Source organism: Capricornis sumatraensis, chromosome 3 (assembly GCF_032405125.1).
Source record: "Capricornis sumatraensis isolate serow.1 chromosome 3, serow.2, whole genome shotgun sequence".
Lineage (NCBI taxonomy): Eukaryota > Metazoa > Chordata > Mammalia > Artiodactyla > Bovidae > Capricornis > Capricornis sumatraensis.
The window spans coordinates 41,738,482-41,762,840 of record NC_091071.1 but is presented as its reverse complement, the minus strand read 5'-3'; the positions used below and the strand labels follow the sequence as shown (position 1 = coordinate 41,762,840).

The window sequence follows — 24,359 nt, the reverse complement described above, 5'->3', positions numbered from 1 at the left end:
CAGGTAACAAGCCGCTCAGAATGCCTCCCGCGTCCTTTATTTGGTTCACAAGCCAGTCCCTACCAGCCCGGCAGCGGGTCAGGAGTACTCGCACAGGTGGCCGCAGCCAGCGGGGCAGTGGGAGCTGCCCTCCAGCCACTTCATGATGTGCTGCAGGTGGCCGCCGTGGCTGCAGCCCTGGCACCACACGAAGAGCCCCTTGACCACGTGGTGGCAGACGGCGCACATGCTGGCGCAGCGGCGGCAGCGGTCGCACACCCAGCCCCGGCTGCTCATGGGCCGCTTGCAGTGACTGCAGTTAACATGCAGGGTGGTGGAGGCCTGGTTGAGGCAGCTGATGGCGCGACTGGTGCTGAGCTTGACCACTTGATTGGACACGTTCCAGAGGCAGAAGCGCTGCAGCAGGTCGATGTAGGACGTGTACCAGTGCTCCTGGCGGGCAGGGCAGGGAGGGCGGAGTAAGAGCCCGGGCTTCCCTGGGCATAGACACAGGTGCGGGTGTAGGCAGGGCGTGCAGGGGCAGTCCTCAGGGTGGTAGCTGCTCCGGGAAGACCCCCAGACCCTGTCACCCACCTGGGTTTGCTCGTCGATGTCCTTGCGCACGCGCTCACCCAGCACAATGAGCACGGACACGGCCATCTGCACATCACCCTGCTCGGCATAGAAGCGTAGCATGTCACAGACCAGGGCGCTAAAGAAGTCGGGCGGCAGGCGGCTGTCGCACAGCGCGTGCGAGACCGAGATGAGTGAGAAGGAGGAGTCCACAGGCACCAGGGAGGCTGCATCTGCCTCACTGCCGCTCACGTGTGGAGAGTCGGCCTTGTCCTGCAGGTGCTCGGACCCCGGCGGGGTGTCCACAATCTCGTGGCGCAACGGGAAGGCCTCCTGGGGCAGCACATACTCAGGCTCCTCCGCTGCGACACAGAGGCAGGAAGGGTAGGCAGGCTCAGGCCCCGCCTCCCAGCCCCACCCCACCCCACCCCTTCCCCACGCCCCCACTTACAGTGTGCGTGTTCCGGATCCAACAGGTAAAGCTCATCGTCCTCACCTTCCACGTCACCCAGCAGGTAATCAGTGGGCACATCGCTGCCCTCAGTCTCTTCGTTATCTGTCCAAGGGAGGGAGGGAGGGCATTCCAGGACTGCCTCACACTGGGAGACCCAGTCCCACTCCCATGAAGGCCCTCTGCCCGCCCCCACCCTACCTTCGTTGGTTATGAGTGTGGCTGAGGAGTCCAGCAGCACTGTGTCGCTCCGTGTATCACCCTTGCTGCGGTCCAGCCGAGTCTCACTGCCCAGCCCTGGGGCCATATCCTTCAGGTTGAAACTGGGGGCAGGGAGGGCCAATGGGTGGGTAGGCACCAGCAGTCCCACCCTCTGGGGAGAGCCGCCCCCAGGTGTCTACCTGTTCATGAGGGGCAGGCCACAGGAGCTGCCTTTGCCCACACTGTGGTTGAGATTGGTGGTGGACACCAGGCCAGGACTACAGTAGATGATCCGGAGCATGGTCCACGTCTGAGCCACCTAGGGTTGGGCACTAGTCACTCATGGGGGTCCTGGGTCCCTGGAGCCCTGCGCAGGCCCCCCTCTGCCTGGATAGAACCACAAACCCTCAGCTTTCAGTTGCCCCAGGGACCCAATGTCCTGGTCCACCCCAGGTGGGAAGCCGAGGCCCACAGGAAAAACAAACAACCTAGCCTCCATCCTGTAGGGGCAGAGGAAACATGGAAGTGGGCCTGAGGTCCCAGGGAGAGGATGAGCAAAGCAATGTGGCCATTCTCTGTAGGGCTGGACATCCTGTGAAGTCTAGGAGCAAGGACAAGCCAAGAGAGGCCAAGACCCCACAACACCCAGGCCAGCACCCCAGGAATGGCACTGGCGTCAGGCCCACTCCTGGGGCTCTGGACACTCTCAGTTACTGGGGCAAGCTGGGGGTGTCCTCAGCCAGAGCTGAACTCTGAACTCGGGGCAGGGTCCGGCTGCAGCTGTCAGCGGAGCTCCAGGCCCTGTACCAAGATCCTGGCCCTCAGTCCACCCCGAGTACCTGGTTGCGGCCAAGCTCTCGAGCCACTTTCGCATTGTGGTCACAGAGCTCAGCCAGTGGCCGGCCGGCCAGGGCATAACGCTCGGCGGTGTCCACGAACCAGCTCATGCTGCCGCTGCCGGGTTCTATCTCAAAGACATTGAGGGCACTGGAGGCGAGGCCCGCAAAGGGCTCGGCAGGGTCCAGCTTGCGCTTGAAGAAGATGGGGTGGCGCCGATCCCCAGCGTAGGGTTTGCGCCCCAACTCGGTGGCCACAAGGCTCTCCTTGGCTGCGAAGGCCAGGTCCCCAAAGAGGCCGTAGCAGAGGCCCTCAGGGTTGGCACGCTCAACAGGCTGGCTGGCGTCGCGGAACAGGTGCTGACAGAGAGTGCTGTCCTTGGAGCCGGAGAGCAGGAAGGAGGAGTCATGCGGGTGGCGCCAGGCGATGCCTGTCGTGACGTCCCGGTGCTCCTCAAACATGGCGGCGGGCACAAAGGGCCGGCGCACGTCCCACACGTAGACGTTGTGGTCCACCATCATGGAGCACGTGGCGAGGTGGTGGCGGCACTCGGGCCTCCACTTGACTCTGGCCACGGAGGCGATGGTCTGCACGCAGTGCACCTCCTTGGCACGGTGTGTGGCCATGTCCCAGACCTTCACCATCTTGTCACGCCCACCTGTGGCCAGCCAGCCCCTGGGGAAGGCCCATGAAGTCCTCAGTGACCTCTTTCTGGGTGGGAGGGCTCCCCATTCTGTCTCACAGGTCTTGAGGCAGTGAGAGAGCCCTTCCACAGGCCCACCCACCCTGGCCCGCTACCCTGGCCTCCACCCCACACCTGTCCTCCGGGTGCCAGTCACAGCAGAATACAGGCCCATTGTGGGCTGTGAACATTCGCTCACAGCGGTCAGGCCGCCGGATGTCCCAGAGCTGCACGTTGCCGTTCTCGAAGGTGGACGCGAAGGTGAAGTAGTCCCGGATACTGAACTGGACATCGCGCACACTCTCAGACTGGCCTGTGAGCGGACATTAGTGGAGGGAGAAGGTTGGGGGTGGGGGACGGGGTGGCCCACAGGAGCTCCAGGAGGGAGAGTAAACCACCAGTGGGGATTCCTCAGAATGGATGTGGGCTGGTGTTGCATTCCTGCCTGTGGCCGAGACCACAAGGCGTGGAGGGTGATGTAGACATTTGCCAAGGCCTGTCCAGAGTGGACAGGGGCGAAGAGAGGCATGGCAAAGCAGATAATAGCCTAGGCAGGTGAGAGGGACACCAGGCATCAGGTGGTTTTTAACAGACTCCTGGACCTTGATTTTCTCTGGATTCTGCATCTGACATCTGTCCTCGTGCAAAGCTGTCACGGCTTCAGAACGAGGTGTCAGAGCACTGTGAACAGGAGCCTCGGTGGGCCGAATACAATCCTCTGGAAGCCTCAGGCCCCAGGAGGCAGAGATAAAATGCCCCAGGCTCTGCCCAGGCCCTACACCTTAAGCTGGAGCTGCCAGGTTGGCCAGGCTCCAAGGACTGGAGATCTTGAGGGGACACGTCCAGCCCTGAGGACCACCACACCAGGAGCCTTCGAATGCAGCACCCAGGTTTCCCCCTGCACAGGGAGCTCAAGGACTGTCATAAGAGGCTCCCTGATTATCTGAGGGCTCTGCCCTGGTCTTCATTTGGTCTCATCAAGGTAAAAAATGTGAGCTGGCTCAAGGCGGGGGTGTCAAGAGCTGGGGCTGCTGGGAAGGGAACTTGGGGGGTGGGGAACCAGGCAGTGCCCCACTCCCCACTGCTTCCCTGGGCTGAGGACCCTGGAAGCAGACTTCATGCAATGAGATGGCCTGGAGCTCTGAGGCATGGCGAGAGGAGGCTGAGCTGCCAGGGCAGCCACCCATTTGCCCTCTCCCTGATCCCACACTACCCTCGACTCCTGCTGGCCCTGCAAATGCATCAGCGCTGTGCCCACACTCCAGGTACCCCTCACACTTCCACCAGGCCCACCTCTGCCCCTTCCTTGCTGACCTCCACCCCCTCCTCCAGTGCCAGCTCAGCTGGCTCCTCCTCCAGGAAGCCCTCTGGGAGCACACCTGAGGGCCTCTGACACAGAGCACTTCTCAACCTGCCTAGACAGGTCAGCCACCTGCAGAGAGGCACACCTGCCTGACCTGCCTCCCAGGGCCTCACCCGAGAAGGTGCTGACAGAGTCCTTCCTGCGCAGGTCAAAGCACTTCATGAAGCCATCCTGGGAGCCACTGAGCAGCACGTGGGCCTCAGTGGGGTGGAAGCAGACTTTGTTCACTGTGCGCTTGTGCTCCGTGAACAGCTGGTCCTGCTTGTTGCGGGACGGCCGGCCCAGGTTCCAGGTGACCACCACGCCATTGGTGGCCGCCGTGGCCAGCAGGTTCTCGTCCATCTGGTGCCAGACAACATCTGCACAGCTCAGGTTGAGGGAGGGCTTGCGGCCCACGCGCAGGTTCAGCTTCTCCACAAACTGCTCCTCCTCAATGGCATAGATCTTGAAGATGCTGCGGCCTGCTACGACCACCTGGGCCGCGTCACGGCACACGCTGATGGCATTGGCCGGAGCATCCAGATGGCAGTGCATGGTGCGGCCAGTCAGCACGCTCCCACCGAGGGCCGTGGTCACGCGGGACATCTTCTCCATGGCTGCACGGGTGGCGAGGACAGATCGGTGAAGTGGGTAGGCCTGGTCAGCCTGGCGGCAGGGGCGTGTCCTTTCAGACCCTTTACCCTGGGTGGTTCCTCCAAAACTGCTTAGTCCAGGGGCGTCCACCGTTAGTCAATCGGTCTGATAGGCAAGTTCCATCACCCTGGCCGGGCAGTCGGAGGGTGCCATGGCTGCCCTGAGGCTAGCCAGCCCCATGTCTGACTTCTGGGGGAGACCTTACCTGGTCAGCCCCAGGCCAGGCCAATTCTCCAACTCCCTAACTGCCAAATCAGGATGGTCACTGGACCTTCGGGCAGTCAGTCCCGCCAGGGAAGCCAGATGGCTTCCACCGTGCACAGTTGGCCTCTGGAAAGGGGGCAGGAAGACCAGAGGCTCGAGGGTCAGAGGGGCTTCCAGGACCGAACTGTTTACGGAGCCCGAGGGATGGCTGGCGCGACCGCACAGGAGAGCCTGGCGGCGCAGAGGTTGCGGCGGGAGCGGAGACCGCGGGAACAGAACCGGAGGAACGGTGAAGTCTCTCCTTCCGCGGGCACCTGAGCCATCTCCCGAAACTGCCGGGCCGGGGAGGAACGGCCGCGCCGGAAGAAGCCCGTCTCCGTCCCGCCCCCCGCCGAACGTGGTCCTTTTCTTTCCAGCCCCGCGCTGGAAGCGGGCGCCCACACTACAAACGTTCCGGAACGGGAGAGCGCCTTGGAGGCGGAGGGGCGAGCAGAGATGGGGAAGCTTCGCCGGTTCCGCCTCTGGTATTCTTCCTCTTCCTTTTTTAACTCGTGTTATTTTAACGCTAGTGCTCATCTCTGCCCCACAGTCCATCAGCAAGCCCAGGCATCCCCAGGCTGGCCCCACACCCCTCCTCCGTCTCCGCCTTCTTTTTCGCCCTCTTCGGGACTCGGGAACAGCCTCCTAGCGGCTCTCCTGGGGCCCCACCTCCCGCGTCATCTGAGCTCCGCACAGCCAGGGACTCTTCGGCCTGCGGGCCTCCACATGTCCTCACCGCGCTGGGAGGCAAATCCCGAGCTCCTGGCCCGTCCTCTCCGCCACAGGAGCCCTTGCCTGCCTCACGGTCATCGTGGGTGCACGCTCGTTGTCCTCCCTAGAACGCGTCTCCTCATCCCTCAGAGTTCTACTTAAATGGCACGTTTTTAGAGGCCTTCCCCGGCCACCCCATCTCAGTGGCCTCCACGGCGCTCGTCACAACCTGGTATACTGATTATATCTGTTTTACACGAATGTGAACTCACATCCGTCTGTCTCCAAGAGCTCTGGTGCCTGACTGGACCTGTTCACACAAACGTTCAGTCGGTGACCCTCTCTGAGCCGCCCTTTTTGCTGAGTATGCGCCCTGCCTGTGCTTGCTGCTCTGTGTGATCTAGGACACCCCTGCTGCTGCTGCTGCTGCTGCTAAGTCGCTTCAGTCATGTCCGACTCTGTGCAACCCCTTAGACAGCAGCCCACCAGGCCCACCCGTCCCTGGGATTCTCCAGGCGAGAACACTGGAGTGGGTTGCCATTTCCTTCTCCAATGCGTGAGAGTGAAAAGTGAAAGTAAAGTCGCTCAGTCCTGTCTGACTCTTCAGGACCCCATGGACTGCAGCCTACCAGGCTCCTCCGCCCATGGGATTTTCCAGGCAAGAGTACTGGAGTGGGTTGCCATTGCCTTCTCCCTAGGATAACCCTAGCAGCCCTCATTCTTGCCCTTGGAAGAATGGGCTATATCCTAGATATTTTGGAAGGAGTGTTATATGTAATGATTTTAGTGTCTCTCCCTGCTGACACAGAGGTTAGGGGCCTTCTGTGGTGGTCACTGCTGGGTTTCCAGTCTGGCACAGTGTTACCAGTCTCTGCATGTTTATTGAAAGAACCAATAAACCTGATGAGGGGTGCACAAAAATTCAGACTTGGGCCACTCAGGACAGAGAACACCTTCCCCCCACCATGGTGTGATGACCTAAAAACAATTCAGACGTGTGTTTTTACGACTTTTTTAATATATATTTTTATAAACAGGTCACGTGATAAAATAGCACAAGAAACACTTACCAAATATAAGGTTATATCTTCCGCATATACAGGAGAATGAGGTCGTTATGTACAATAAGAAAATGATTTTAGGGGTTGGTTGGTTTTGTTTTCCTCTGTCCCCCTAATTTTTCCTCCTACAGTCGTTGGAAATATCACAGCTTCAGTTGCATTAATACTTTGGACAAATGGACAGCTGCCCCTCCCCACTAGGAGCTGTGGGGAGGAGGGGCTGAAGAAACTGGCTCCTGACCATCTCAGCCCTGGAGCCTCTGGCCAGCACTCCAGGGGCAGGGAAATCTTTGGGCTGTTGAACTCTCTTCAACAGCATCTCTCGCTCGCTCTTTCTCTTTCTCTCTCTCTCTCTCTGTCACTCTCTGGCTCTCTGGAAACTGGCTACTCTCTTCCAACCAGATTGGGGGGTGGGGAGTGTCCCAAGATAGGGTGTGGGTGCTCAAGGTTGCGATGGAAAGGGGTCCCAGCCCCCTCATCAGCAATCGCCAAGATGGGCCAGCACCCCAGGACTTCCCGATGTGCTGGGACTAGACAGAACATGGTGCACCCACGTGGGCAGGTAGAAGTCTGGGAAGCTGGGGAGAGGGAGGCTGTGGCTAGAAAGGAGCCCTCCCTTTGGGTGTTGAGGGGGAGCTGGTCACTGGAAGATTGGTCACTGGCTAGGGCCCCCTTTCCCAGCTTCCACCTGGTGGAGACCTGCCCAGGATGAAGTGTTGCACTGAGGGGCCTGGGCCCAGCTGGCTACAGGGGTTGCAGGGCAGGGTCCACTCAGGACTGCTCCCAAGGCCTGCAGGCCCTAATGGTCGCTCCAGCTGCAGGCCTCTCAAGGTAGCTATGCCACCCTGGGTTGAGGTGGACTGGAGCCAGCTGGGCTAATGTTGATTATGCCAAGGTCACTGTCAGCCTGGTGGCCCCTCTCCTAATCCAGTTCTGCCCTAGCCTGGCCGGGGTCCAAGGACCTTAGGTCTGTGGGTGGGGTGGGGCGAGCCGGGCCTCTCTCACACAGCGGCAAGGAAGAGGGGAGGTCGCTGGGGGTCAGGCTGGCATGAGTCGGGGAAGGGCGGGTGAGACTTGGGCTCCTGGGCGGGCCATGGCTTTGGCGGCGGCCTGTATCCCCTCGCACCCCTCGGAGGGCTCCAGGCGCGGTGCAGTGGAAGATGCGGGACCCAGCTCCCCTCAATCCCCCTGGGCCCTGCCCGGGGTGGGGAGACAGAGCGGGGTGTGGCGGAGAAGGCGGTAGGGGCCGTCTGGCGAGCTCAAAGCGCCCCCCAGGACCGAGCCCCAGGCGCTCCGCCTCCGGCGGGCGGGCGAACGATGGAGGCGACTGTGGCGTGGCGAAGGGCGGGCGTGCAGTTGCGGGCGCGAGGGGCATGCACAAATTCCCCGAGCGTGCGTGCGTGCGTGCGCGGGGCTGGCCCGCCCGCCGCCCTCCTTGCTCGGGGCGGGGCGGGGAGGAGAGCGAGGGGCCGAGGGCGGGGAGGCCCCGACTACTCGACGACGAGGCAGCGGGGCAGGTGCTGCGAGAAGTACTTGAAGAGCTCGGGGGTGGCTCCGGGGCAGTTGGTCAGCTCCAGCTCCTCCAGGTCCTGCAGCTGCACCAGGCCCGACAGCCCGGTGGCGGTCAGCAGCGGGCAGCCTGCGGAGGGGCGGGGCTTAGTGGGCGTGGCCCGGACGGGGCTCGGACCAGGCGAGACTCCGCCCTCTGGCCGGTGGGACCTGGGCCACGGTGAGTCAACACCAGGCGTGGGTCTGCGCGAGGGTCCCGGCAGTGCTGGCGGAGTCGGCCTAGGTGGGGATGAGTGGCCACTGCCCAGGAGGGCGGCACAGGGTCTCACCTGCCAGAGACAAGAGACGCAGACTCCTCATGGCTAGGAGGTGCTTCAGCCCGAAGTCCTGCACCTGGGCGGGAGGGCGGGGCGAGTTAGCTATTTCCGTTTGCGCCACGAGGGAGCTCCACTGCTAGCGTCAGGCCTTAGGGGGCAGGTGGTAGGTTCTCAGGTCCCCAAGGAGTCGCTGAGGGCCCTAGGGACTTCGTGCGCGTCGCTTGGGTGTGAAGGGATCCCAGACTTCCTTACAGGATCTGAGTGGGCTTCCTTACAGGTCAGCGGCATATCTGGGTGGGGGCTTTCCCCACGCCCCCCACCTCCCCCGCCTACTCCCCAGTCTCCGGAGGCGTGGAGGGCTGATACCTGGCAGCACCATCGCAGGTAGAGGCTGCGGAGGGACGACATGGTGGACAAATAGCTGAGGCCAGTGTCCGTGATGCGTACACACCTGTGGTCGCAACAGAAGGGGTTGCCCACATTCAGAACACCTGTCCCCACCCCTCAGCTCTGGCCCCTTCCTCCTTTTTTGCCCCAGACGCCCGGAGCTGAGCAACCTTCCTGCCCCACCGTGCCGCGCCCCACCCAGGTTCCGCCCTCAACTGGCCGCTCGGTCGTATTCCCTAGGGAGGTGGGGTGGGGTGGCGGGCACCGCTCAGCCCCGCCCCCGTGTTATAGTCCGCACAAGGCTAGCTTCTTATGAGGGCCCCGCCCCCCTTGCTGCAGCCCCCCTCTAACTACAGGTTTGTCCACCAGGCTCCCTTCTTAGAGGTCCAGCAGCCTTGCCTGGCCCTGCCCTCCGTGGCCTAGGGGTGGGGCCGTGCACACCTGTCCAGCACGAGCTCCTCCAGGCGATGCAGGTCGCAGGCCACATACTCGAGCGCCATGTCAGTGATGCGTGGGCACCAGGAGAGGTCGAGGCTGCGGAGCTTCCGCAGGTTCTCTGCCACGAGCTCCACGCCATCGTCCGTGACCTTGGAGCAGCCAGAGAGGCTGAGCGCAGTGAGGTTGGGCAGGCTATGCACCACGTTGACCACGCCGTGGTTGGTGATCTCCCAGCAGGAGAGCAGGCGCAGCGTGTGCGTGCTGTGGCCCTGGCGCGCTGTGAAGTAGGCCAGGGCTGTGTCCGTCACGTGGTAGGCCTGCAAGCTCAGCTCAGCCAGGTTGGGCAGCAGCTGCGAGATGGCCGCGATGGCGTCGTCGGCCACGTTGATGCAGTCGCTCACGCTCAGCGAGGTGATCCGCGCACTCAGGCTGGACCACAGCCCAGCCTCAGTGAAGTCGTTGCAACCTGACAGCTCCAGGCGCACCACACCCTGCATCTGCTCCAGCATCACCTGTGGACAGGTGTGGGATCAGGAGGGGGTCAGGAGGTTTCCATAGCGCTCAAGCCTACCGTGGTTTCCCAAGCATGAGACTCCCCATGGGCATGGTGGGCTGATAGCAGACAGGGTGGAAGCAGCCCGCCAAGGGGCAGGAAGCTGTGTTCTTGAGGGTGCAGACAGTGTTAAACATCCATCAAGCTGGACTCTGCCAAGTGCCTTTTACAGTGTGTTCATTACATGTAAACAACATTCTAAGAGAGGAGGCAGGGCACAGGGGATCTGGGAGTCTGGGGCCAGGCCCAAGCAGGTGCTCAGAGCCCTTTGTGTTAATGATGCGATGATTAGAGCCCCCTTCCTGGGGAAGGGCCACCTCCACAGCTGCTCCTCTGACCTTTGCCCCTGCTTCTCCCACCTCCTCCAGCATCCTCCCTCCCCAAGGCAACCTGCTCGGCATGCAGGGTCTCACGTTTGTCTGCTTTGCTGTTGCGTGCATGAGTGCTAAGTCGGTTGAGTTGTGTCTAACTCTGCAACCTCTGTCCATGGGATTCTCCAGGCAAGAATACTAGAGTGGGTTGCCGTACCCTCCTCCTCCAGGGGATCTTCCCAACCCAGGGACTGAAGCTGTCTCCTCCATTGGCAGGTGGGTTCTTTAGCACTAGCGCCACCTGGGAAGCCTCTGCTTTGCTGTTACTGTCTTGAAATCCTTAGTTATCTTTGAGCAAAGGACCCGAATTTTCATTTTGAACTAGATCCCCCAAACTAAGTAGCCAGCCCTGCTCCCCCCACCCCAGAGCCACACTCCTCAGGGCACCAGCCCCACCCTCAGCCACTTTGCTGCTTGCCCCCCACAACACACATGTGCTGAGTGGCTGCTGCCTGGCCTAGCCCCCCACCCTTGCTCCTCTGGGCCCGTGGCAGTGCGCACCTCCAGGCCGGCGTCAGTGATGGTGGAACGCTTGAGGCTCATGGCCTTGACACCCTTCTTGGAGAGCGCGTAGTTGTCAATGAACTCACAGATGTCCAAGTCAGAGACGCCGACCAGGCAGAAACCCTCAAAGCCACGTGCTGCAAAGCCCTGCAGGTTCACGAACTCCTTCTCACCTCCAGGCAGCACTGTGTAGAGCTCCTTGGCGTGCAGCACAGGCGTGAGGCCCGCCCAGAACTTGGGCTGGTAGAGCACACGCCTCCAGGCCTTGCACACCTGCGCCAGCACACACTTCTCGCAGGGCGAGAAGTACCAGAAGAGGCCATTGAGGATCTTCTCATCTGTGGCCAGGGGCGGTCGCTCTGCTGGGGGCCCAGGCACTGGGGCTAAGGCTGGTCCACCGAGGGGGAGCCCTGCCTGGGGGCACAGGCCCCCGGCCAGAGCAGCCCGGGGCGGTGGGGCAGCCAGGCTGGGTGGTGGGAGGGTGGGCGGGGGTGGCTGGCAAGGGCGGTTCTTGGCAGCTGGCGTGCCCTTGGTGATGCTGGCTGCGCCCAGGCCATTGGGCTGGCCCGGCAGCTTCACCAGGCCATTGCGAGGCAAGCATGGAGGCTTGGGGTCGCCGTCGACGCCCGGGCTCGACATCTTCCCCGCTCGGGCTGCAGACAGGGTCCAGGAGATGGCAGTGAGTCCTGCGCGGGAGGACTAGGCTCCGCCCCGTCCCCCAGCGGCCCCTCCCAGGCCATTCCCAGAACCACCCAACAGAAAGGGTCTGAGTGTAAGTCCTGACTCCCTGACTGAGCAGGTGCAGGAAGGCAGGGCTGGTCATGACTACAACACTCCTGAGCACCTACTGTATGCACTGAGTTCAACCTCCACCCACCACAGAGCTTTTTGACCCCCAGGTTCTATGGACAGAGGTGGAGGGACACTCACTGGTGACCGTCCCCTTCACCTCTGCTGCCCGTCATCGGCACCTGCCAGGCCTCTCTCTGCCAGGCAGGGCTGGGGAACTGAGGATTCGGGGCATTCTCTGGCCACTCCTCTATGCCACGCCAGTGTAGCTCTCTGGAGTGGTTTAAGTGCTCCATCTGAGGCGCATGCACTGAGAATCTCTGTGGCTGCAGGAGGCTCTGTGGCTCAGAACATACCCAGAGAAAGGGCAAGTGTCTTCCCAGGGTGCTCACGGTGATGCCAGCACAATGAGCCCTCCACACATATTGTTTCCTTAATCTCCCACTCAACCCATGGGGGACGATGCTTTGATGATTGTACCCATTGTACAGATGAGGAAACCATAGGTTGAGGCAGCATGAATTTCTTGCCTGAGGTCACAGTAAGTGGTGGAGCCAAGACACAGACACAGAACTGGCTGCAGAAAGCTATGTGTAGGGATCTTCCCACAGGGTGGGGCTGAGACCATCCCCCGTTCCCGTGCTCAGGCCTCCAAGGCTGTGAATGGGTGGCAGAGGGCGCTGGACACAGATGACCCTAGAGAGAAGAGGCAGTGGGTCCCTCACAGGGCTACCATCTACCTCTCATTCCAGATCTCCTGCCTGTCCCCACCTCTGACACTCAGTGAGGAGGTGGGTACCCAGTGGCTCACCCCAAATCCCTGTGTGGCCTTGGGGAGCCATTTCCCTGCTCCAAGCCTCCCTTTCCTCACTTCAAAGCCTGGGGGTGATGATATGCCCCACGGAACAGCACAAGATGAGGACCAAGTGCAGGGCATGGCTCACAGTGAGCTTGCTGGCCCGAGGGGAAGGGGAGCCAGTGGTCCTGCCCTGCCCTCCCCTTCCCAGCATCACACCTCCACTGGTTCCCAAGCCCTGGACTGGACAACACTTGTCGGCATTTCACATCTGGGGAGGGTGCTTCCTGGGCTGGGCCCAAGGTTCTAACTGGGACACGTGGGCCTCATGGCTGCCAGCCCAGCTTTGAGTCCAAAGGTCTTCATGCCCTGATGGTCATGAACCTTCAGGCTGCCAGTCCACGCCCCAAGAGGAGACCCCCACACCTTGGCTGCCCCTTCACTGCAGGTCATGACCAGGTAGTTGCATTCCTCACCTGGGCTGATACACAGCATCCCTAACAGCACTTGCCGAGTGCCCACTGGGATAATAGTGTATGTCAGCCGCACAACTGCCCGGTTGGGGGGCACAGGGGGAAGCACTGCTGTGAGCACGGCTTTCAGATCAGGAACCTGAGGCTCCCAGGAGTTACAGTTGCCCACAGTGGCAGGGGTGGCCCAGCGTGAGGGCTGCCCCAGACCCCTTAATGCCAGTACATAGGAGGGGCCATCCTGGGACAACAGCGCCGCATGGAGGGACAGTATGAAGCCTACAAATGCTCCCCCCCCCCACCATCCTGGGAGAGTATCCAAGGGGGAGAGTATCCTGGCAATTCCCTTGTGCGGGCTGTGCTGGTTAGAGGGGCAGCCCCTGTCTGAATACCTTCTGCGTCCCCAGAGCAGAGCGCGCCCGGCGGCGGCAGCACCATGGACAGCGCCCCCGCAGCAGCCTAGTGCAGGCTCCCGTGGCCGGGCCCGGGCCCGGACGTGCCACCACGGACAGCGGCAGCGCGCGGCGGGGAGGGTATCGCCCGGCAAACTCAGATCGGCTGGGAGGGGCCCGGGAGGCTTGCGGGGCGAGCGGAGAGAAGACGCCCGCCTGGCTAAGATCCGGAGGAGGAGGCGGCGGAGGCGGCACCAAGGGAGAAATAACTCAAGAGCAGTGCCGATTTAGGTTGAAAATTCTCCCAGCCATGGGTGCGCACGTGGAGCCTGAGTCGAGGGGATCACGTGTATGCCCCGGGCATCCGCGGGGCTCCCTTCCGTCCCCCACAGCAGCTCACATTTGCATACACCCACAGTCCCATCCCCACCCCCCAGACCTCTGGGTGGAGCCCATCCACGGAAAAGAGCTTACACCAGCTTGCAGGGAGTGTCCAAGACCTGGCCGCCCCTCTTTCCACAGCCCCTGGCCGGCCTGTCGGTTAGCCTCCCCGCCCCCTACGTTCTGGGTTTGAGCCTTCTTCCCACAGAGGCAGGCCTGCTGCTCCCCGACCCTGTCCATGGTCTTGCGCTCCAGCTGCTCGTCACCCTCCAGGCTCGTTGACTTAGTCTGAGCCCTAGATCTTCAGCTCGAAACTGGAAACAGCCACACCTTAGCGCAGGGGTCAGGGCTTTGGGACAATCCTCAAATCAGAAATGGGTCTTCCTGCCGGTGAGTCAAGAGGCCCCTGGGGGGCTGGGACAAGGGCCCCTCAGCCTGGCTCTGACCCCCTGACCCAGCAGACAGGTTGCAGAGTCTCCACCTTCTTGTCACCTGACTCCGATGCACCTAGTGTGTCCAGGAGGACCAGCCTGGTCTTCCTGTCAGGACAGGCAGGGGCAGCCAGTCCCCTGGGGAGTACTCCCCTTTAGGGAGAAGCACCAGCAGCTGACACGCAGGGAAAGAGGCTTTTAAAATAAGACGGTCAGGCTTGCACTATTCTCAGCCTCAGTCCCTGGTGTGCTGTGTCTCCATGAGGAGTGGGATTCTGGGGGAAGGCTTCTCCTATGATGGCTGCAGGGGCTCCAGGCTCCTGGTTCACCACAGGAGGAGGGAGGCGGTCACTAGTTTAGCTTCTTGTCTTCACCAGCCTGAGCCAGAGGTGAATCAAGGAGAGCAAACCTGGCCTCTGCTTCCCCAGCAGACTCATGGGAACCGTGGGGGCCAGAGGGCACCTGGGGAGCACTGAGAGTCCTGCAAGGACTCCAGACCTTGGTGGCTTCCAGGTCTGGAGATGGCCACGCTGGGGCTTCCTGAGGAGCTGCCTCTTCTACAGATGAAGTCACTGGGCCCTGAGACCCAGCATGTCCACCGTAGAGCCTCACTTCCGGCCCCTTTCCAGACCTGACCCTACAGTTCATCGAGATCTGCTGTCCTGGACTCCCCTCCCCCTCTGCCCGGGCACATGCTGGTTCCCTGCTTGCTCAGGAGGCCTCCGGGATCCTTAATCCCGCAAGCTCTTCCTGTTCTATCCTTTGGTGTGAGCACCGCTCTCCCTCTCCCCATGGGACCCCTGGCCTGAAAGCATCTCCAGATGTCTGCCATGACGTGGACTATCATCACTGTCTACCTGCCTGTCTCTCCTGAGGACAGACAGCATGATGGCTGGGCAGCTGAATGAATGAAGAATGCCCGTCCAATGATCAGGGTCATGTAGAAAGGCGTGCAGCTTCCCCTGAGGTGGGACGGAGGGCAGTCAACGGAAGGGCTCAACTGTGGCTCAGCTCCTCAGTCCAGGTTGTGACAGAGGCCGGTGTCCATGGGGGAGGGAGAGAGTGATGCCAGGGTCTCTGAGAAGGCTCCTAAGACCCTGGGGCTTGGGGCCAGCTGTGCCTTTATTCAGACCTTCGGGAAGGGGACGGCTTGTGTCTCCTTTTTGGCGAAGTCCCCCACTTGAGGGCTGCAGGGTCGAGGGTGCTGGCTGCCTGTTCCCCATGGTCTGGCCGGACCAGGGGGAAGGGGACAGAAGCATTAGAAAGGAGGGAAGCTTCCGAGAGCCACGTCCTCCCACTGCACTGCTGACCTCAGCCCATCACACACGAGCCGGGACAGCAAGGTTCAGAGTGCATTTGCAGAAGTTGCACAAAGCTAGGATTTACCCCAAGTCCTCCAGCTGTCCTCCCAAGACTCAGGCCAGGCATGGCTGTCCAGAGTCCAACCCTGTGCCCCCCCCGCCCCCGCCCCCTGCAGCTGCTCCCTCCTTTCTCTGCTCTGTTCTGCTTCAGTCCCTATGTTCTCCCAGCCTGGAGCCCTGGGCTGGGGGTCTCTTCCAGTGTGCCCCCTGTCACGCCCCTGCTCTCCTTCCAGAGGCTGCAAGCTGCGTGTCGACCACTGACACTCATCTTTGGGACTGCTCATACCCACCCGTCATGGTCCTCAGCTCAGAGGTCTCTTCACTCATCCCTGATACCCCATCTAATACAGCAGAATCTGCACTGACCAGCTCCCCCTGCCGGCTGAGGACCATCGAACTGGACAGGGCATGGGTAGCCAGAAAAGCTCACATTAGGTCAACCTGCAGCGGTGGCCCAGGGGCTGGGGTGACGACCTGGGTAGCTTGGGGTTGGGGACATGGCACGGGCTGACACATTTCGTGACAAGCTCTGTGACTCAGGCACACGCACAACCCTACCACGTTGCACACATCCTAGCAGCAGTGCTCCCCTCCCGCCCCCAGCTCAGAGATGCTTGGGGGTGCGGGCTGCCCCACCCAGGCACCCGGGGCTCTGGAAAGGCAGCACGTGGGCCTCAAGAGAGAGCCGAGTTGGTGCTCCAGCAGAGCACGTCCTATGGCCAAGCTCAGGGCAGCTCAGCCACGTGGCACCGGGCACCTCCGGGAGTACGTGCCAGGCTCCAGGCCTCTCTGCTCTGAAGGGTCCACGCCCTCCAGGGCCTGGGGCATCCAGTGCCTCAAACACTGCCCAGGGGAGGCCAAGCCCACCCTCTGCAGTGGGTCTGACTGAGGCTCCCCCAGGCGACTGGGAGGGGAGGTTCCGGGCCACCCACTTTGCTGCCACCTCCGCTCGTCCCTCAAGCCAGCCCTCAGACACAGCAGCAGCTCCCACGTGTGACGAGATGGGGGCTGCAGACAGCTCACAGTGCCAGTCCAGGAACCCCTTTCCCAGCCTCCAGGCGAGAGGTCTCCCTGGTCCCCGCAGTGCGGCCCTTCTTGAGGCTGGGCCCAGCTGGCGTGAGTGTCCGGGTGCTCCAACCGCCAGCTACTTGGTCCCTTCTCACTAGTGGGCGACAGGACTTGTGTGAGTGCCCCGAAAGTGGGTGTGAGCTGGAGGATGGCATCGGCCCTGTGAACCCTCACAGCGTCAGAGATGCCCGTAGGCCCGGCCCACAGCAAGGGGAGGCAGAGGCCCCCCAGGCCCCCGGTGAGGGGGAGCCAGGCCACAGAGGCAGCAGGCACCCGGCTAAGTGAGTCCTGGGGTCCCCTGGGGCCTGCACGGACTCCCCGCTCTGCCCGTGTTTGGGACTGGGCCTTGAATACCCCTCCTCCCCAGACAGCCTCAGCTAGCCCTAGGGCCACCTCCTATGGAGCCAGTGGGTCGCCCTGGGGGACCCCAAACCTCTCAGGCTCCCAACCCACCCAGGCGTCCTGCCCCAAGGCTGCCGTCCAGCATCCTTCGAAGGCATCTGTGGGAAGAAAGGGCCCCAGGCTCTGCCTGGTGCCATGGGGGCCTGGACTGTCCCTGGTCCATGGGCCCTGTCCCTGGTCTGTGGGCCCTGTCCCTGGTCCGTGGGCCCTGTCCATGAAGGGAAACCCTCCCGTGCAGAGGCTGGGAGGGGTGGAGGAGTGGCCACCAGGCTGCAGGCTCCTGGAGGCTCCAACAGCCAGACCTTCTCTCTTTCTCGGGTCATGGGTGGGGGACTCCTCGACCCACTCAAACCCCCAGAAGGACAGACCCTCCCCCAGCAAGTCTCAGGGTGCCCAGCTCTGCTTCTGGGGCCCTCCAGCCTTGGCCAGCGCCCAGCCCCTCCTCCAGAGCACATGTGGCCAGCGCCCTCCCTTCCCCTCGACCTCCCACTGTGGCGGCTCCATGCAGGGCCAGGCTCAGGTGTCCAGGGGCAGGTCAGCGACTGGGCCTCGCGTTCACAAGCTCCTCCTGGAGTGTAACTGTATCTAACACCTGTCTCCAGGCACAGGGGCTCATGGTGCTGGGGTGAGGAGTCCTGAGTGCTGTGGGGTCTGGGACCTCACCCAGGCAGCCCAGCTGGGGGCTTGTAATTCGGCGTCCACGGGGGAAGAGCACGGTGGCACCGACCCACAGCCTTGGTCCAGTTGCCATGGGGATCGGGCCTCAACCAGGCAGCCACTGGGGTGAAGGGCTGGGGGAAGGTCTGGCAGGGCTGGAGGCCCAGCTGCAGCCGCCAGGGAAGGGGCTGCGGTTACGTAAGCCCTCGGGGGGGGGGGGGGTGGCGGCGGCGCTGTCCCAAGCCCCCTCCCAGCCTCCTGCTCATTGTGGCCTCCGCGGTGCTGTGGCCTGCCCCCTCCCCGGTGTTGTGGCCTGCCCCCTCCCCGCCTTGTAGCCTGGCCCGGCACACACACCTTACCTCGGCCCGGGCTCCTGGCTCATGCCACGCTGTCCACCGGGCGTCCTCCCGTCATGGGGAGCCCGGCATGGGCACCGGCGAGGCGAGGAGGCGACCGAGGTGCTGGCCTGGCAGGCAGGGCCCGGCCGCGCCCCGCGCCCCGCGTCCGGCCTGGCCGGGCCCCTCCGCTGCCCCCGGAGAGGAGCTCCCCGGTGGGAGAGGATCGGCCGCCCGAGCCTCCCACCGAGGAGGCTATGGCTGTGCCCAGATAAATAAGGCCGCTTTGCAGGGAGCCGGGCGGGCGCCTCCTCCCTCCCCTCGCCCTCCTCCCCGCGCTCCTCCACCGCCCTCCTCCCCGCGCTCTTCCGCGGCCGCCGGCGGAGCCGCGAGCGCCCCCCGCCCGGCCTTACGCGCCGCTCCCTCGCGCGCTCCCGGCGCCGGTAGCCAATCCGGGCTGGCGAGCCCGGGCGGGGGTGCCGAGGATGCCGAGCCCCGCCCCGCCCCGCCGCGCCCTCCCGCGCGCACAGCGCGCTCCCGCCGCGGCGCCTACGGGCACGCGCCGCCCCGGCACGCGCCCCCGCTCCCCCTTGCCACCGGCGCCCGCACAATAACAAACCCGGCGCTCGGCGGGGCGGGGAGCGGAGAGGAGGGCCGGCGAGGGCAGGAGGGAGGCGAAGGAAGGTCCAGGCCCGCGAACGGAGAGCCAGGCTAGAGCGAGCCCTGCCTCGGAGGAGCGGCGGGGACCCCGAATCCAGCGGGGCCCAGAGGATGGAGCCCTTGGGCGCCAGCGGTCCGACCCTCCCCCTCCCGGCCCCTCCTGCGGAGCGGACGGCCGGGCCCCCTTCACCGCGCGGCCATCACATCCTCCGCGCGCCTGTGGGTACCAGGCCCCGGAACCCCCTTCAGCGGGGGACACAGTTGCGCACCCGCAGAGCAGAGAAACAAGTGACCAGGAGATCATTTTGGAGAGACGAGCGCGATGGAGGTTCAAGAGGGCCACGTGATGGAGACCTCCGAAGATGGTGGTGGTGGGGGGGGGGCTCCTGAGGACAGGACACTAAACTGAGTCCCCCAAGGGAGAGAGGGCAAAGGAAGTTGTCCAAGAAGGGGTGTGCGAAGGTCCTGAGGCACGTTACCTCTGGAATAGGCCTGCAGAGAGGGCGGGACGGGGTGGGGCGGGAGGATGAGGAAGGCTCTGTCTGGGCCCTTGGGGATGCCAGGACTCCCAGCAGACTCGGGGTGGAGGCCGAGGCTCATACTGCCCACCTCGGGATCTCCTGGGAGTCAGCAGAGGGACCAGGTGTTCGTGGGGAGCAAAGCGGGGTCTTTGCTCCAGGGAAAGAGCCTCAGGGCGGAGAGGCAGCCCCCTGAGAACCTTAATAGAAAATGAAACCGGCTGTTGTCAGCAGCATTTTGACAGGAAGCGGCCCCAGGGGGCCTGGTGTGAGGCGAGGCAGCGGGAGAAGGCAGGCTGGCCCTCCGCACTGGCCTGGGCGGTGCCACTCAGGCAGCTGTGTGGGTGAGGGCAGCTCTGGGTGTGGTGGGGACTGGTGCCCCGCCCTGCTGACCCTGACCAAAGGAGGGGGCCTGGTGGGGTGGGTGGGGGTGCGTGAGGCCTGGGGTGACTGGGGAGTGCTGTCTGACCCAGCCCGTCACCTCCATGTGGGCTCAGCCCCGGTGGCAGGGGACAATGGGGCAGCCCGGACCCTGACCCCGGTGTGCACAATGCCCTGACTGGGAGGCAGGGCTTCACTTTGCATTTTGAGGGGCTCTCGCCCCTCAGCAAGTGCCAGGGCCCAGGCAGAGAGCAGGCTGTGCCAACACCTGGGGCTCCCCTCCCCTGAAGCTCCCCTCCCCTGGGGTTCCCCTCACCTGGGGCTCCCCTTCCCTGGAGCTCTCCTCCCCTGGAGCTCCCCTCACCTGGGACACCCCTCACCTGATCACCACATCACATAAAACACCCCTGCACTCACTTGGGGCACCCCTCACCTGGAGATCCCCTCATCTTGATGCCTGGGCACAGAGGAGTCTCCCTAGCCCAGGCAGCGGGGGGTCTCCAGCTCTGCAGCATGAGGGGGTGAGGACGAAAGGCTGTTGGCACACTGTGCCCTGAGAGGGAGCCACAGTCACGTCGGGGAACGGAGCTGCTTACCTCGCGGCTCTGCAGGCCCGACCTCCTCACGGGGTTCCTTCCTCGTGGGGTGAGGTGTGTGCTCCGGGATCACAAACCTGGGCTCAGGGCCGCCCTCCCGGGGTGGCAGGTCCCCTCTTGGAAAGTAAGAGGGGCCCCACGCAAGGGGTCGCCCTGGAGATCCTGGTATAGCACGGGTGGGGACAGCCCCATGCTCCCCAGAGGTCTGGCTGCCCTGGACCCGCAGGGAGGATGGACACTGTGCCCCCACTGGCCCTGCTCCCCACCCAGAGGCAGGGGCCCCGAGAGGGCCTGCAGGGGCGACCACGTGGCGGGGGGGACCACGTGGCATGGGGAGGCCACAGGTGTGTTTGACGGTCCTCAGCACTCTGAAGCCCAATGGGAGCCCAGGGAAGTGAGAACCTCATAGCGTGGGGTGGCCCTGGCAGCTGTGGGAGGTGGCGGGCGGTGGGTGGCAGGCCTGTGCTGCCTCTAGCTTTTGCTCCCTGCCTTCCCTCCTCCTGGGACCCAGGCCCGACTCACCAAGGCAGGGGACGGGGTGTGGGGGGTGGAGTGGCCAGGGCTGAGTATGACTCAGGGCCCAGCTGTCACCAAGCAACCCAGTTGCCTAGCAATGGCGGTTTCCCAGTAACGTTGTCTCCTAGCAATGGGATATTTTCCCGGGCCCTGGCTGAAGCCTGGTGGTTATTTTTAGCTCAGCTGCAAATCAATCTGCAGCTGCATTTTTGGCTCCTGAAGAAGATGCAAGGTGTATGTGGGGCGGCATGAGGGAGGCAGTGGTCTTCTTGTCAAGGGAGGAAACTTGCCATGTGTTCTAAGGTACAGGCTTATATGTGGGCCAGGCCAGAGTCCAGCTGGGAACAAGGTGGGGGCTGTGCAGGTGAAGGGGAACCAGAGGTTGTTCAGGCTGCCCGTGAGAGCTGACAGATGTGACTGTCTCCCTGATCGGGTCTCTGGGAGGGCCGGTCCCTCCAGCACCCTGGGGCTCCCTAGGTCAGGCTGGCCAGGAGCCTTCCAGGCCAGTGTTGATTGTGGGCACCCCTGGAGTGTGCCACTGGGTGGCAGCTTCCTGGCACCACGTGGCTCTTGGTTGTGGGAACCATCTTGGTGTCTCCAGCCCCTAGCCCCTCCAAGGGTGACGGCGCCCTGCCCCAGGTCAGCTGCAGCACACCTTCAGGAAGTCCTGGCTGCGGGGGTCTGGGTGCCCACAGGCTCAGCTGGGGCCACAGGCTCAGCTGGCCTCTGCTCAGCCCACGTCTCTCCCTCTCCTCGATTTTGCTGAAACGGGAGCCCAAAGGAGAGGTCTTGGCAGCTGGGGAAACTTGACCCCTCTGGGCTTTCCCACCATTTCCTCAGGAACAGCTCTGCTAGCCGATCCCTTGAAGCCAGTTCCTGCCTCCCACTGGCCAGCTTCCTGTTCCTAGTTTGCCCGGGGCGCCAACCAGACCTGGGGTGTTGTTTCCATCCGTCCATCCCCACTGACTCCGCCTGGGCTTTGTGCGGCTCCCACAGGCCCCGGACGGCCCAGCCCCACCCTGATCTTGCGTGCCCCTCACCTGTGCCCTGCACCCTGCAGGGCTGCCCCCTTGCCGGAGGGCATGGCCCACCTGAGACTGCTTCTGGTTCCACCATCTGCTCGTCCCCAGCCAGGACCTGGGCTCTGAGTGGGAAGTGGAGAGAAGCCCATTTTGGAGGGTCAGGGCACTGCAGGGTCTGGAGCTGGGGGGACACACAAGAGCCTCCAAACAGAACACAGCGTTGGGGAGTTACCTGAGATTTGGGGTGTCATTCGTCCATCCACACACTCACTCTCTGGGTATTTACCAAGCACGTCTTCTGCGTCCACAGCCTTTTGGGCTTTTTTGATGTGGGCATCAGATCTCTGATGGCTAACCACACTGGGCGCTTCAGAGAAGCACCCCTCACAGGCTGCAGGGCCAGGAGCTGTGAGCAGAGGCAGCCTGCGGGGTCTTCTTCCGCAGGTGACAGTCAGCGCCGCCACCCAGCCCTTGAAGAAGCAGCTGGGCAGGAGGAAGGGGAAGCTTGCTATCAGGGGGCCACTTCAGGGCCAGGCTTGTGCCCTTGACAGACCAGATCACTCTTTAGGAGCCCCTCCCAGAAACCCAGGGACACTGTCCCATTCTCAGGGTGGGAGGGGGCGGACAGGGAGTGTGGGGAGCCAAGGCCCCCAGCCAGCGGAAGGAGGGTCTGAAGCAACTCCCCACACTGACACCGGAGGGCGCCTGAAGCCCTCTGTCAGCTTCGCCAGCCTGGGGCAAGGGCGGTCCAGGGCGCTGGGGGTCCCTCCAGAACTGGACCTAGGTCTCAGCAAATGTGACTGACCGGGATTCCCGTTCCCTTCCTCCCACTGGAGACTCCTTTGCTCAGTGCCATGCCCTGTGCTCAGCTCAGTTCAGTCGCTCAGTTGTGTCTGACTCTCTGCGACCCCATGGACTGCAGCACGCCAGGCTTCCCTGTCCATCACCAACTCCTGGAGTTTACTCAAACTTATGTCCATCGAGTTGGTGATGCCATCCAACCATCTCATCCTCTGTCGTCCCCTTCTCCTCCTGCCCTCAATCTTTCCCAACATCAGGGTCTTTTCCAATGAGTCAGCTCTTCACATCAGATGGCCAAAGTATTGGAGTTTCAGCTTCAGCATCAGCCCTTCCAGTGAGTATTCAGGACTGATCTCCTTTAGGATGGACTAGTTGGATCTGCTTGCAGTCCAAGGGACTCTCAAGAGTCTTCTCCAACACTACAGTTCAAAAGCATCAATTCTTCTGGCTCAGCTTTCTTTATAGTCCAACTCTTACATCCATGCATGACTACTGGAAAAACCATAGCCTTGACTAGACAGACCTTTGATGGCAAAGTAATGTCTCCGCTTTTTAATTCCAAGGAGCAAGCGTCGTTTAATTTCATGGCTGCAGTCACCATCTACAGTGATTTTGGAGCCCAAGAAAATAGTCTGTCACTGTTTCCATTGTTTCCCCATCTATTTGCCATGAAGTGATGGGACCAGATGCCATGATCTTCGTTTTCTGAATGTTGAGCTTTAAGCCAACTTTTTCACTCTCCTCTTTCACTTTCACCAAGAGACCCTTTATTTTTTCTTCACTTTCTGCCATAAGGGTGGTATCATCTTTGTATCTGAGGTTATTGATATTTCTCCCGGCAATCTTGATTCCACCTTGTGCTTCATCCAGCCTGGTATTTCCCATGATGTACTCTGCATATAAGTTAAATAAGCAGGGTGACAATATACAGCCTTGGCATGCTCCTTTCCCAATTTGGAACCAGTCTGTTCCATGTCCAGTTCTGTTGTTTCTTGACCTGCATACAAGATTTCTCAGGAGGCAGGTAAGATGGTCTGGTGTTCCCATCTCTTTAAGAATTTTCCAGTTTGTTGTGATCCACACAGTCAAAGGCTTTGACATAGTCAATGAATGTTGGCAATTTGATCTCTGGTTCCTCTGCCTTTTCTAAATCCAGTCTGAACATCTAGAAGTTCACAGTTCATGTATTGTTGAACCCTGGCTTGGAGAATTTTGAGCATTACCTTGCTAGTGTGAGATGAGTGCAATTGTGCAGTAGTTTGAACACTCTGACATTGCCCTTCTTTGGGACTGGAATGAGAACTGACCTTTTCCAGTCCTGTGGCCACTGCTGAGTTTTCCAAATTTGCTGGCATATTGAGTGCAGCACTTTCACAGCATCATCTTTCAGGATTTGAAATAGCTCAACTGGAATTCCATCACCTCCACTAGCTTTGTTCATAGAGATGCTTTCTAAGGCCCATTTGACTTCACACTCCAGGATGCTGGCTCTGGGTCAGTGAGCACACCATCGTGGTTATCTGGGTCATGAAAATCTTTTTTTTTTTTTTGAAAATCTTTTTTGCTCTGTGCGCCCCTTTCTAAATTCGTAGTTGGGTAAAATACATATACAGCTTAGCATCTTCACCATTTCCAAGTGTACTGGGGTGTCAAGTGTGTGTGTCAAACCACTGTCACCACTATCACCCCCAGAACACTCTGTTCCTCCCAGATGCACACCCTGTCCCCATTAAGCACCAATTCCCCATCGCCTTGCCCCAAGCAACCTCCATTCTAATTTGTCACTATGAATTTGACTGTTTTGGTATTTCATGTGAGTAGACTCATCTTTTGTGACTGGCTTACTTCACTGAGAGGCTTCCCAGGTGGTGCTAGTGGTAAAGAACCCATCACCTGCCAGTTCAGGAGACATAGAGACTTGGGTTCCATCCCTGGGTTCAGAAGCTTCCCTGGAGGAGGGTGTGGCAAAC

At 61.6% G+C, this 24,359-nt stretch overlaps 2 protein-coding genes across 2 annotated transcripts; both read right to left on the bottom strand.

The window, feature by feature from the left end:
* Positions 1 to 70: 70 nt before the first annotated feature.
* Positions 71 to 4,799, bottom strand: WDR24 (WD repeat domain 24). The gene is made up of 8 exons (XM_068968673.1): positions 4,200 to 4,799; positions 2,859 to 3,036; positions 2,044 to 2,716; positions 1,405 to 1,523; positions 1,205 to 1,326; positions 1,004 to 1,108; positions 574 to 914; positions 71 to 432 (listed from the first exon to the last, which is right to left on the bottom strand). Exons 1-8 carry the CDS (start codon positions 4,678 to 4,680, stop codon positions 79 to 81), a joined length of 2,373 nt encoding a protein of 790 aa, XP_068824774.1. The 5' UTR covers positions 4,681 to 4,799; the 3' UTR covers positions 71 to 78.
* A 3,425-nt stretch (positions 4,800 to 8,224) lies between these two features.
* FBXL16 (F-box and leucine rich repeat protein 16) lies at positions 8,225 to 11,452 on the bottom strand. Its single transcript, XM_068969283.1, has 5 exons — positions 10,811 to 11,452; positions 9,389 to 9,897; positions 8,927 to 9,011; positions 8,573 to 8,636; positions 8,225 to 8,373 (listed from the first exon to the last, which is right to left on the bottom strand). The coding sequence occupies exons 1-5, from the start codon at positions 11,450 to 11,452 to the stop codon at positions 8,225 to 8,227; spliced, it is 1,449 nt and encodes a 482-aa protein (XP_068825384.1).
* Positions 11,453 to 24,359: the final 12,907 nt, after the last annotated feature.